Consider the following 14,415-nt stretch of genomic DNA (forward strand, 5'->3'; position numbering starts at 1 on the left):
TTGTGATAAGAACCCGGGGGAAGTTCAAGTGGGGAAGGAGGCAGGTTGGACAGGGGGATCTGCCCATTGTTGCTGCATTTGGAAAAAAACACAGTAGAATTTAAACAGTAACGGTTTTTAAAATGTGCGACAGAACTATAATGGAACCAATGTAGAACAGCAACAGAGAGGGGTCACATCCTGCGATTTGGTAGCACCGGGGCAGCCATGTGGATTGCTAGAAGGCCTTTCTGGGGAGAGATGGTTGGGAGCAGAAATGATGGCTTGGCAGAATTTCACTGGACCCCCATGTACAGGTCTGTCTTCCAGATGGAAGTGGGGAACACATGGTACGTGTGGCATTGGCACAAAATGCGATGAATTGGCAAGGGTGCTGTAGGATGATGTAAACACCTCCAGCATTGCATCGTGCTGGTGTGGTTCTCAGGAGTCTTAGTCAAGTGTTTAGTGCTGACCTATTTTTCTCTCTCTTCGTTGAGTAACACTGATATGGGAGGGTGGACGCCTGAGGATGCCATGGCACTAGTTCTTTGGAGCAGCACCAAAATGAACAGATTGTTTTTGAATCATTTATTCAGCTGGATGTCACGATGCCTACCATTCCAAGTGCCATTTGTTTGGCCAGTGTTTTTTCTGTCCTTGGGAGTTTGGGTCTCATTTTCCTGAGGAATAAATGGTAAATTCTCCCAGTGGACGGATGCAAACAGTGGGGTCCCACAGGGATCTGTATTGGCTCCAATGCTTTTCAACTTGTTCATAAAAGATCTAGAAGTAGGGAGTGAGCGGTGAGGTGGCCAAGTTTGCGGATGACACCACATTATTTAGGGTGCTTAAAACAAAAAGGGATTGCAAAGAGCTCCAAAAGGATCTTTGCAAACTGGGACAGTGGGCATCAAAACAGCAAATGCGGTTCAGTGTAAGCAAATGTAAAGTGATGCATGTTGGGGCAAAAAAATCCCAGCTCCACAGATATGCTGCTGGGATCTGAGCTTGCGTTAACGAACCAAGAAAGAGATCTTGGGGTTGTGGTGGACAGCTGGATGAAATTGTTGACCCAGTCAGTGTGCAGCTTCTGTGAAAAAAGGCAAGTTCCATGTTAGGCATAATTGAATTGAAAATAAAACTGCCGATATCATGCCGCCCTTATACAAATCTTGTGCAGTCACATTTGGAATACTGTGTACAGTTCTGGTCACCGCACCTAAAAAAGGATATTGTAGCGCTGGAAAAATTGCAGAAAAGGGCAACTAAAATGATTGAGGGGTTGGAGCAACTCCCCTATGAGGGAAGGTTACAATGTCTGGGACTGGTTAGCTTAGAGAAAAGGCGAGTGAGGGGAGACATGAAAGGAGTGTACAAAATTATACATGGTGTGGTGAAAGTGGGTAGGGAGACATTTCTCTCTCTCTCTCTCTCTCTCTCTTATATAATACTAGAATCTATGGTCATCCCATGAATCTGATTGTTGGGAGATTCAGGATGGAGAAAAGGACTTCTTCACACAGCACAGTTAATTCACTTCCACAAGATGTAGTGATTGCAACCACTTTGGATATCTTTAAAAGGGGATTGGACAGATTCAAGGAGGAGAAGGGTATTAATGGCTACTAGTCCTGATGGCTTTATGCTTTTGAGTCTCCAATGTGAAGCCCCTGGGCCCCGCTGCATCTGTCAGGCTCCTTGTCCCTCCTGATTTTAATTTCATTTCTTACAATTTTTTGTAATGTAAAAAGATGGTAATTACTGGGAGGCTGGCTTGCTGCAAAACCCTCTTCTGCCCTCCGGCACCCTCTTTATTTGTGTATGAAAGAGTGGCTTGTGTTTCGGAGCTCGGGCCCCACCTCTGCCTTATTATTATTATTATTATTACTACTACTACTACTATTTATTAAATTTATTAATCGCCCATCTGACTGGTCACCCAGTCTTCTGCTTAAGTTCTTGGGCAAGTCACTTTTCTTTTAGTCTCACCGGTTTGACTTCTGGGAAGTGAGTGTTTTGTGACCGGCCATCATGGCCAAGACTCAGCTAGCCTGAATAGGTTGGCAGTCCTCCATCGCTCTCCAGACTTTGCTGGGGATTGTTTGTTTCATTTATATCAAACCTTTCTGCCATCGTGGAACTCAGGGTGGCTACATGCATCTTCCAGGTGGTCTCCCCTCCAAGCACTGACCAGACGAGACCTGCTTAGCTTCAGCACGGTGTGTGTCTCATGTGCCTTCAGACCATGTCTTGGGACCTGCTTGGTGCTGTCCAAGGTCCTGCAACTCCAGTCTAACACTGTCCACTGAAGCCAGTCTTCCCCCAGCCTGGTGCCCTCCAGATATGATGGACTGCAACTCCCATGCTGGCTGGGGATGCTGAGATTTGTAGTCCAGCACATCTGGAGGGCATCAGGCTGGGAGAAGACTGGCTTAAGCCATCCACCATACCCCATGGATTCCCCTCCCTTTCTTTCTTTCTTTCTTTCTTTCTTTCTTTCTTTCTTTCTTTCTTTCTATACCGCCCAATAGCCGAAGCTCTCTGGGCAGTTCACAAAAATTAAAACCAAAAAGCACAGGGTAAAACAACATTAAAACCACAATATAACAACCAGAATAAAACCTAGCAGCAAGGAACAGATTTAAAATACAGATTTAAAACACCAAAGCTAAAGACTAGAAAGCTAAAATGCTAAAAGGCCTGGGAGAATAAAAAGGTCTTCACCTGGCACCCGAAGGAATACAACGTAGGTACCAGGCGAACCTCACTAGAGAGCTCATTCCACAGCTGGGGTGCCACAGCAGAAAAGGCCCTTTTCCTGGTAGCCACCCACCTCACTTCCTTTGGCAGGGGCTCACAGAGAGGGACCGCTGAGGATCAGGGAGGGACATCAGCATGCTTTGGAGAGATAGGGCCAGGAACATTTCGAGCTGCCTGGCAGGGGATTAAAAAAAAAAAAAAGAATGGCATCATTTTATATTTGAGATAAGCGCACTGAAATATAAAGAGAGCATCTAAATAGAACAGAGAACACTTTTTTGGCGGGGGGGAGTTGTACTTTTTATTGAACAGTGTTTGTTTTTTAGTTGCACAATACTATATAACAAAACCCAACAATGCTAATCATAAAGTAAAAGGGAAGGAAAGTATGTGTCCCTATGCTGGAATAAGTACACTCCAACACAGAAAACGCTGCCAAGTCCTCACTCCACAGATGTATAGAGGAGGGGGCTTATCTCTCCAGTGCTGCAGTTGAAGACTTTGGCAACCACATTCCGTGGTTTTCCTGTTCCCTGCATGTGTTCTACAATGGAAGAGCATTGACAGGGTACCACTCAAAAGCCCAGTCTGGAAGCACCCCACAGTTGACATCCTCGGACAATTTTGCAACATCTGTCCTATCTGATGACAGGCATGCTGTAGCAATCAGTATCGAGCAGGATTGATTTGAAAATATCCTTTGCAGAAAGCAGGGTGGGGAGAGCAAGTGCCCAGAGGCACACAGAGATAACAGGGCTTTCAATCTAACGACTGCACTGCCAGCACATTTTGCATTTGAAAGCCCCAGAGACTGATAAAAAAAGCAGCAGGGCTGAAGCAAGACAGGCAAATCTGCTCTTAAAATGCTAAAATCAGTGGAGTTGGCTTGTGTGTGTTTATATATGTAGATTTTGCCTGGCTCCAAGTCTTCTCCTCTTGGCTGAAAGGAAGCATTGTCAGTTTATTTATTTATGTTGTTCAGTCGTTAAGTCGTGTCCATTAAGTCATGTCCGACTCTTCGTGACCCCATGGACCATAACATGCCAGGCCTTCCTGTCTGGCGTGCTATGGTCCATAGGGTACATACCCTGTTTTGCTGTCGAGATTGGCTCCCAGATCACAATACAACAATTTAAAATTCATCACAAAGATACAATATACAATGTTAGGCATAATATTGGCCCCTGGAAGTTCATGGGAACTGAAGCAGAGTGAGGCAGTAGAGTCCTGAGGTTCTACGAGTTGACCGTACCACTTTAAGCTGTGGATGGCAGCGCTCTTTTAATTGCTGCCCATGTTGTTGTTTTTAATACTCCTCTTTGCAAGGAGAAAAATAGCACATTGCTCCCTGTTGTACTACTTTTCTACTTGCAGGGAGGTGGGTTTTTTGCTTTGTTTTTACAAAAGGGCTACCAAACAAATCAATGCACCCACAGGTATTGCAAAAAGCAGGTGAAATTCGGGGGGGGGGAATGTATGTGCTGAAAATGTGGGTACATGTACAACAAACGAAACTTGCTGTTGCAAGTGAAAGCACAAAGTCTCAAGTTGAGATAGGACTATTACGTACTATCATTTGAGACCCAGTGTTTGCAGCATTGCTATGTCTATGTTCAATCTATCCTTGTTACATAGAGTTTCTTGCATTTAATTGCATTGGGTGTTATCACACCTGTTCGTACTTTCAAGATGTGAATGGTCCTCTGTCAGCGTGAGACCTTGTGGTTTCTCTTGCAACAGCAAGTTTAGTTTGGTGTACATGTACTTACATTTTCAATACATAAAACACAATTTTATCCTGAGTTTCATCTGCTTTTTGCAGTACCTGTGGGTCCATTTATGTGTTTGGTGGTTCTCATGGAAAGTTCCCCTCCTTCAGATTTTTACAAAAGGGAACATTAAAAAATATCAGTCACACATACACACACACTCGTACACCATCCATTCTATTATCTCAGGACTCAACCACCTTGTGAAGATTTGAGGCCTACAGAGGCAAGGAAAAGAAAAAGGTCAGGTCTAGAGGCCTAGGGGGTTTTTGTTGGGAGGGGGTAGCTTCATTTCCTCAGTTAAGTTTCATTTTCTTGAGTTAGGTTTCATATCTTCAGTTTTGAAACAGTACTTTTGGTTTGCGGGGAGGAGGGGATAAAAAGGGACAGGGAGTCAGGGGTGAGAGAGGAAGACCAGAGCATGACAGAGCAGGAAGAAGCATCTGGAAAAGTCTTAAGTGCAGCTAGGGTAGAGGAACTTGCCTTTTTGCAACCTTGATTTTCTCTTAATGCCTTTTGTATCACTCAGCACTATTCTGTAAATACATTTAGTTGTGATTTGCTTGCTTTAATTTACCAGGAAACTGTTGTGGTTAATACCGGGTGTCTGAAGTACCAATCATCCCATGTCTACAGCTTATACCTCAAGTTACTGGGAAGGGGAAGGTAAAATAAGGAAGATGGGACTCTTAAGGAGGCAAGAGATCCTTAAGGAGTTGCTCAGGGGGTCCAGGTCATAAGGGGAACTCTGACACACCTCATCCTGCTATGTGTGTAGGCTGAGCCCAAGCCCCAGTTCCAGGCTCTTCCCCCTCCAGAGGGAGAAGGAAAAAGGAGAGGCGGTTAGACTTGGGGGGCTGGCTGATGATAAAAGCCTCATTGATGTTTGAGATTGCTTTTGCAAATGAAATGTGGAAAATAAATGCTACTCATTTAAAGATGGGATATCCCAGGATGACATATTAGTAGGGGACATGCTCTTGGATCAGTTAATATCTAAAGCAGGGATGGGCAACATGTAGCCCTCCAGATGTTTTGGCGTACAACTCTCATCAGCCCTAGCCAGCATAGCCAATGGTGAAGGATGATGGGAGTTGTAGGCCAAAACATCTGGAGGGCCACAACTTGTCTGCTCCTGATCTAAAGGTTCAAATGCCACTGTTTGATCTGTATTAGTGGGAAATAGCAAAAAGATAATCATTAGAGGTTTCGGAAGGTGCTCTGTAATAGGGAAGGGGCTGTAGCTCGGTGGTATAGCTCGTGCTTTGCATGCAGGAAGTTCCATTTCAGTCCCTGGCCTCTTCGGTGCAAAGGGCCAAGTAGCAGGTGATCCTGGAAAACAGCTGCAAGTCAGAAAACTCAGTACTGGAATAAATGGATAAATAGTCCGAGCTGATACAGGGCAGGTTTCTGTATTCCACATGTTCATGAATGGCAACAGGTGGTGCGATGATGTCTTCTTTCAGCCGTGTGGCCCTGCTGCAGTCTGAGACGTGCTCCTTTTAAAGACGGGGGATGGCTCTAGGCCAGCCTTCCCTGACCTCGTTCCCTCCTACTGTGTTAGACTAAAACTCCCATAGTCCCAGCCAGCACAGAATGGTGGGAGTTATAGTCCAACATCACTGGAGGGTGCCAAGCTGGGGAAGGTTGCTCTAAACCTTCTTCCACCCAGGGCTGGGCGAGTCTCTTGAATGGCTTTAGCTTTCCCTTTCAGTAGCAGCATCCCCACGGGGTGGGCTTATAGAAGTAGGTGAAGAGTTGGCTGTGCGATGGTGCTTGAACTATGATGAAGGTTTCCAGATTTGGGGTCCCTGGAGAACAAAGCCATAAGAAGCAGCAAGTTGTGATGGTTAGAGGTTCTCCTTTTAGATCACAAGCTGAATATGAGCCAGCAATGTGATGTGGCTGCAAAAAAGGCCAATGCTATTTTCGGCTGCATTAATAGAAGCATAGCTTCCAGATCCCGGGAAGTACCAGTTCCCCTCTAGTCAGCACTGGTTAGGCCTCATCTTGAGTATGGTGTCCAGTTCTGGACACCACATTTTAAGAAGGATGCAGACAAACTGGAGAGGGTTCAGAGAAGGGCAACAAAGATGATCAGGGGACTGGAAACAAAGCCCTATGAAGAGAGACTGAAAGAACTGGGCATGTTTAGCCTTGAGAAGAGAAGACTGAGGGGAGATATGATAGCGCTCTTCAAGTACTTGAAAGGTTGTCACAGAGAGGAAGGACAGGATGTCTTGTCGATCATCCCAGAGTGCAGGACATGGAATAATGGGCTCAAGTTACAGGAAGCCAGATTCCGGCTGAACATCAGGAAAAACTTCCTGACTGTTAGAGCAATACGACAATGGACCCAATTCCCGAGGGAGGTAGTAGGCTCTCCCACACTGGAGGCATTCAAGATGAGGCTGGACATGCTCTGACTTAGATTCCTGCATTGAGCAGGGGGTTGGACCTGATGGCCTTGTAGGCCCCTTCCAACCCTACTATTCTGATTCTATGATCCTTTTACCAGGTCACCAGAAGGGAAACAGGGTGGGGTCTTACCCATGTCGTATAGCAGCCATCTCCAACCTGATGCCCACCAGATGTGCTGGACTGCAATTCCAGTTCCACAGATCTGGATGGCACCAGTTGGGGAAGGCTGCCAGATAGCAAAGAGGGCATGTTGTGCTACCCTTCTAGTAAGTAGATATGACATTTGGGAAGGCTGGCAGGTATATAGGGATGTTGAGAGCCAGCAGTTAGGAGAAGGAAGCTGCCACACTCCTCCAGGTGTGTTGGGCCATGTTGCCTCACCTCTTAGCACTGGCAGCAGTCAAGGCCTATGCTGGTGCAAGCTTGGAAGAGGACTGTGCTTAACTTAGATACGTCAACTATCTGACACATTTCAGGGTTGTCAGTTTGGCCCCTTTCCGCCCTGCAAAATGACTGCGATTTTAAAATGAAGAGGATGAATTATAAGTGGAGTAATACAAGACCAGTGTGGTGTAGTGGTTAGCGTGTTGGACCAGGACCAGGGAGATGTGGGTCCAACTCCCTGGTTGGCCATGGAAGCCGCTGTGTGACCTTGGGCAGTCACTACCTCTCAACCTAGCCTACCTCACAGGGTGGGTGTGAGGATAAGACAGGGGAGGGCAAACCAGGTATGCTGCTTTGGAGGAAAGGCAGGATATAAACATATTAAATAATGTTGTCTTGGGCCAGAGACTAACGATCTTTGGTGTGGCCAAACCCCATAAGTGCGACACTCAAATGTAGCAGGTGGAATTATCCAGACGGTAGCTCACGAGAACATAGGAAGCTGCCTTATACTGAGTTAGACCACTGGTCCGTCTAGCCCAGCATTGTCGACACTGACTGGCAGCAGCTCTCCAGGATTTCAGGCAGGACTTTTCCTGCTCTACCTGGAGATGCCGGGGATCGAACCTGGGAACTTCTGTGAGCAAAGCATGTGCCCTACCACTGGGCTACGGCCCCTTTCTCATTTTATCCTTTCTTTTGAAGCTCAAATCTTGGAAAGGGAAGCATCCTCTTCCTCTTGCAGTATTGGTGAGGGCCTTGGCTCTCTTCCATCCCTCCCACTTGTTATACCGTGAAGAGCAGAACGGACATGTGAGTCTTGAGGGAATGCCAAATCCCGTTGGTAGTGTTAAAAAAAAATTAGCCAATTGTGAAGATGGATTTTTTTTATTTCTTTGCAGCATCCTCCACTTCAAAGGTAGCCCATAATATGTGAACAATTGAGCAAATTGAGATTTATTTATTTTTCTGTGTGAAAGTAAAGCAGAAAGGAAGGTGTCAGTTCTTCACATGCTTCAAGGATGAAATTGGCTTCTGATTCTGATGGAGCAAGGACCATTAGACTGGCTTTTACTGTACTTTTTTCCAGTAATGTTGCTAAGGAAACCGATTACTTGCCAGAGCATTATGCGCCTTACATGATGCACGCAGTGGCCATGGGAACGAGTTGATAGCTTTTAAAGGCAGCCCTTTCCACATACATTTAAAAAATTTTTTCAGGAGAATGATTGTCCTTTACTAAGGTGCAGCCTACAGAATAGTTCCAAAGTAAAGAAGTAATTTGTCTCTTATCAGTGTTCTGTAGGTTTGTTATTGGTTTCCAGAATGCTGAAATGGGATTGTGTATTCTCTCAGGCACTTCGGCTTCAAGTTAATTTCATTTTTCTTTTTTCTTTAAAGTCATCGCAAAATGGATCGTTGCCCTGTGTCTCCAGAGAACTTTTTTTTATTGCTCTCATGCTCCTCATCAACCTTTTGCCAAAATCTCCTTATTCTCTGATTCATAAAGAGAGAAGCCAATATGTTCATTTTGGTCTTAATATTCCCAGTTAACTACCATTTTTGGTTTGGTCCCACCAGTAGGCAGCTCATTTTGCGTCATGAAAGGACAGCAAATTGTTAGTTATTTAGGGCACAATCCTATGGGGATAGGCAGCTGCCTCCGAACTCCGAGGTGACTGCCTATTCAATATAGGGCAGGAGAAGCACGGAGGGGATCATCCCCTCCATGCTTCAGCCACCCTGCATTTGCAGCTAGACAGCTGATTTCGGCTGTCTAGCCACGGGAAAGTGGAGCGGGGAGGTGGCTGCCGGATGACACCTAGGATGTGTCATACCAGCATTTCCGCCTTCCCCACCCTGGAATGTCCCGTTTTCGCCTCTCCACACTCCTCTTCCAAGTGTGGAGCATGGCGCCGTTTCGAGCTGCCTGCAAGGCAGCGCAGGAGTGGGGGAAGGTTGGTTCTCCAGGAACTGACCTCGGAGCGTGGGCTTCAAGGTCGGTTCCCCGAAACCGACATATCCTATGGCCGTCTAGCCGCTGACTAGTGGCCATAGGATTGCGCCCTCCATGTATATGGACATTGTATGTTTACTTGCTTGGGAGCAGCAGTGAAGTGGAGCCAGGGCTTTCAAGGACACAGTGCTGACACTTTTACATTAGCAGGGTCACTGACCTCATCAGCCACCCAGCTCAGACTTCCCTGTTCCCTCTCTGAGCTCAGCTGCAATCCTCACAGTAGCTGCAGGAGAAATGACTTTCCCAGCAACAATATATTGTTTCCTTTTGCAATGCAAAGTGTGTTGGGGCATGAAGACCCTTTTGTTTTACAAAAGGCCTGGTCCTGGCGGAGATGAAAACTGCTAAAACTGGTTTGTTAAGGCAGATGATAAAGCCCTGGGAAAATTCTGGAGCAGATGATAAAGGAATCCATCTGGAAGCACCTTGACAACAATGCCGTGATTACTCGAAGCCAACATGGATTTGTCAAAAACAAGTCCTGCCAGACGAATCTGATCTCATTTTTTGATCAAGTAACCTCCCTTGTAGACCATGGGAATGCTGTAGACATCATATACCTCGACTTCAGCAAAGCTTTCGACAAAGTGCCCCATGATATCCTGATGAGCAAACTAGCTCAAAGTGGGCTAGATGAAACAATGATCCAGAGGATCCACAGTTGGCTACAGAATCGGACTCAAAGAGTGCTTATCAATGGGACCTTCTCAAACTGGGGAGAGGTAACAAGTGGGGTACCGCAGGGCTCAGTCCTGGGCCCAGTGCTCTTCAACATTTTTATTAATGACTTGGAGGAGGAGGTGCAGGGAATGCTGATCAAATTTGCAGATGACACAAAATTGGGCAGGATAGCTAATACTTTGGAAGATAGAAAAAAAAATTCAAAGTGATCTGGATAGACTGGAGCGCTGGGCAGAAAACAACAGAATGACATTTAATAGGGATAAATGCCAAGTTCTGCACCTAGGAAAAAGAAACCAAATGCACAGTTACAAGATGGGGGATACGTGGCTCAACAAGCGAGAAGGATCTTGGAATTGTTGTTGACTACAAGCTGAATATGAGCCATCAATGTGATGTGGCTGCAAAAAAGGCCAATGCTATTTTGGGCAGCATTAATAGAAGCATAGCTTCCAAATCCTGGGAAGTACTAGTTCCCCTCTACTCAGCACTGGTTAGGCCTCATCTGGAGTACTGTGTCCAGTTCTGGGCACCACACTTGAAGAAGGATGCAGACAAACTGGAGAGGGTTCAGAGGAGGGCAACAAATATGATCGGGACTGGAAACAAAGCCCTATGAAGAGAGACTGAAAGAAGTGGGCATGTTTAGCCTTGAGAAGAGAAGACTGAGGGGAAATATGATAGCACTCTTCAAGTACTTGAAAGGTTGTCACAGAGAGGAAGGCCAGCATCTCTTCTTGATCATCCCAGAGTGCAGGACACGGAATAATGGGCTCAAGTTACAGGAAGCCAGATTCTGGCTGAACATCAGGAAAAACTTCCTGACTGTAAGAGCAATACGACAATGGAACCAATGACCTAGGGAGGTGGTGGGCTCTCCCACACTGGAGGCATTCAAGATGAGGCTGGGCAGCCATCTGTCAGGGATGCTCTGACTTGGATTCCTGCATTGAGCAGAGGGTTGGACTCGATGGTCTTGTGGGTCCCTTCCAACCCTACTATTCTATGATTCTATGATTCTGTGATCAAGGGGCTGGAGCAACTCCCCATGAGGGCAAGTTACAACAACTGGGGTTGTTTAGCTTGAAGAAAAGGCGAGGAAGGGGAGACTTGATAGAGGTGTACAAATTTATGCCTGGTGTGGAGAAAGTGGATAGGGAAGCATTTTTTCTCCCTCTCTCATAATGCTAGAACCCAGTGGGGTCATCCCATGAAGCTGATTGGTGGGAGATTCAGGACAGATGAAGGACTTTTTCACACAGCGCATAGCTAGGCTATGGAATTCACTTCCACAAGTTGTAGTGATGGTCACCAATTTGGATGGCTTTAAAAAGGGGTTAGACTAATTCCTGGAGGAGAAGGCTATCAGCGGCTACTAGTCCTGATGGCTATATGCTACCTCCGGTGTCAGAGGCAGGATGCCTATGTACACCAGTTGACCAGGAGGTTGCTATTGCATTGGATGGGGGTGAGTCTATCCATCCCTAAGTTGAAGTATGGAATTTGCTTCTACAGGATGTAGTGATGGCCACCAATTTGGATGACTTTAAAAGGGGGTTAAGACAAATTCCTGGAGGAGAAGGCTATCAATGGCTACTAGTCCTGATGGCTACATGCCACCTCCAGTATCAGAGGCAGTATGCTTATGTACTCCAGTTGCTGGGGAACATGGGCGGGAGGGTGCTGTTGCACTCATTTCCTGCTTGTGGGTTTCCCACAGGCAGCTGTTTGGCCACTGTGTGAACAGAATGCTGGACTAGATGGACCCTTGGTCTGATCCAGCAGGGCTCTTCCTATGTTCCTATTCACACAGCTGCCTGCCAGTTCTGGGCTCTCCATGGGGGCGTGGCTATGGGGACTGTCTTGATGAACGCCTGCACTTCATCATTTCCCACTACACTACACTGCTGGGGAGGAGGAGAAGCACTTGTGGGATTACCTTCCTCAGGATCCAAAATAACTTGCCTTGCCTTCAGTATGATGTACCTTTACTTGTCAGGGGAGAGGGCATGGGGGTGCCATTTGCTGCCCCACCTAAGGGAACAAAATGTCTTGGGCCAGCCTTGTAACGACTTAAGCAAAATGGCCCAAATCCAGAGGACATTAGTCATGCTCAAGTCCCATTGAAATCAATAGAGCCAGTGTAGTGTAGTGGTTAGAGTGTTGGGCTGGGACTGGAGAGACCCAGGTTCTAGTCCCCCTTCAGCCATGAAGCTCACTGGGTGACTTTAGGCTAGTCAGTGACTGTCAGCCTCACCTACCTCACAGGGTTGTTGTGAGGATAAAGAGAGTGGGGAGGACCATGTAACCTGTCTTGGGTTCTTTGTAAGAGGAAAAAAGGTGGGATTTTTTTTTATTTATTATGTAATAATAAATAGGTAGGTAGGTAGGTAGGTAGGACGGGTTATTTGAACAAGGACTTTAATGTGATCAGTGTCCTCTGAATTGGGGCTAATATTAGGGGTCTCGAAAAATGCAGTTGAAATTATAATAGAGGAAGGTGATGAGTGGGAATAGGGAAATTAGAGCACAGGTTTTGGGGAAAATAGACAATCTGGCCATATTGCTGGGGCCTGAGAAGGAAGCCATTTTTTGCTTATTAAATTGGACTAAATGGTCCTAGCCAAGTTGATGATACTGGGCACCCCCTCTCCCCAAAGCAAAAATGAGAGTTGACTTTGCTGTGTAAATACATTCTTTCATTACAAACAGTTAATGTTCTTCTTTTCCAGACCCCTAAAACCTGTGAGAATTTCATTAAGCTATGCAAGAAAAATTACTATGATGGGACCATTTTTCACAGATCAATTCGTAATTTTGTGGTGAGTATTGAGAGGTGTGCGTGTGAGGGGGTAGTGAATGTTTTGTCTCTGAAACAGAGATTTGTTGCCATGTCGAGACATCTTAATTAAAATTCTTAGTGGTGTTGGTTTTTATCCCCTATGGACCAAAATCTGCAAGAGACGTAAACTAAGGCTGACATTAATAGAAAATATTCCTGGAGAACAAAATTGCCCTTCTGGAATGAGAGCAATAGCCAATTGCTTAGCAACCCATGTTGCATAAGTCAGGCTGTCATCAGCTGTTTCCAAGCATTCAGAAGTTAAGGATTTGGATTTTGTCATCGTCGGGGTTTTTTTTTTTTTCTTTTCAGCCCCCTTTGGTTTCCAGCATTTGAGCCTTGGGTTGGATGAGTGACATGAAAGGCTGGGCTCTGAACATCATTATCTCTAGCAGGGGTCCTGAACCATTTTGGGTCAGTGAGCACATTTGGAACGTTGAGAGTGTCATGGGCTCTCTCACAAAATGGCTGCCATGGGGATGAGGCTTGCCCATTCTCAAAATGGCAGAGGTGGGGTTTAGGCTCCAAAACAGAAAATCACTCTTTTGAATCCACATTTTTCTGCTCCGACACGCATTTCACAGAAGGCAAACTGTTGAGGCTGAGAGATAATTCTTTTGTAATTTAAAAAATCTTTTAAAAATAAAATAAAAATCAGGACGGGGAGGAAGTGTGGCAGGTGCCAAGAAAAGTTATGCAGGCACTTTGGTGCCGACGAGCACCACATCAGAGACCCCATATTTATGGGGTCACCTTTCCATAGTTCTTAGCATGGGAAATGTGCCATGGATGAGTATCCAATGAGCGAGGCCCACATGACTTCCCTCAGGGTTGCAGTTCTGTCGTGGAAATATCTCTGGGCCAAAATGGGGCCCTCTTTGCTCAACGGGGACTTTGTCTTTTCTGTTTTGCATCGGTGTCAAGGGCAGGCATGGATGGGCAGCTGCAAAGGGCCCACACCCCAGCAGGAGCTCGCTGACAAGAGCCCTCTGGGCTTGGTCCTCCTCCTCACCATTGCTACCTGCTTGTTCACCCCTGCGTTAGAGCATGCCTCATGACATTACAGCCTCCCTTCCAAGGAGCCCAAGGTGGCAATTTAGCATAGGAAGCTGCCATATACCAACCCAGCCCATTGGGCTGTCTCACCCAGTATTGTCTACTCTGATTGGTAGCAGCTCTTCAAGGCCTCAGGCAGACGGTCTTTCCCTGCCCTGCTACTTGAGATCCTTAAAGAGGAGATGCCAGGGGTTGAATCTGGGACCTTCTGCACACAAAGCAAGGGCTCTGCCACTGAGCCACGGCCCCTCCCCAGCTACTTGAGATCCCTAAAGTGGAGCTGCCGGGGGTTGAATCTGGGACCTTCTGAATACCAAGCAGGGGTCCTGCCTTTGAGCTGTGGCCCCTCCCCAGCCTCCCAACCCACCCTGTAAGGGAGGTTAGATGGAGAGAGAGGGATGTCCGCAAGGCTGTTCAGTTAGGTTCATATCCAAATCCAGCACTCTAGCTGGCCAGCCTTCCTGTGCCCTCTCCCCATTTCACCACTGGAGACCTTATTA

The 14,415-nt window shown here is 46.3% G+C and overlaps 1 protein-coding gene across 6 annotated transcripts in view; it reads left to right on the top strand.

Annotated features, from left to right (window-relative positions):
* PPIL2 (peptidylprolyl isomerase like 2) overlaps window positions 1-14,415 on the top strand; it is a 109,386-nt gene that overhangs the window by 39,784 nt on the left and 55,187 nt on the right. For all 6 annotated transcript variants that reach the window (XR_014785813.1, XR_014785812.1, XM_084820494.1 and 3 more), the window contains one exon: window positions 12,750-12,839. Coding sequence is in view for 4 of the 6 variants with exons in the window: in XM_084820494.1 (XP_084676620.1) it covers window positions 12,750-12,839 (90 nt within the window). In the remaining 2 variants the exon portion in view is untranslated. The remainder of the gene's footprint in view (window positions 1-12,749; window positions 12,840-14,415) is intronic.

The sequence above is a fragment of the Heloderma suspectum genome, chromosome 13 (genome assembly GCF_057233095.1).
Source record: "Heloderma suspectum isolate Gila_16-S chromosome 13, 16-S_ref, whole genome shotgun sequence".
Classification (NCBI taxonomy): Eukaryota; Metazoa; Chordata; class Lepidosauria; order Squamata; family Helodermatidae; genus Heloderma; species Heloderma suspectum.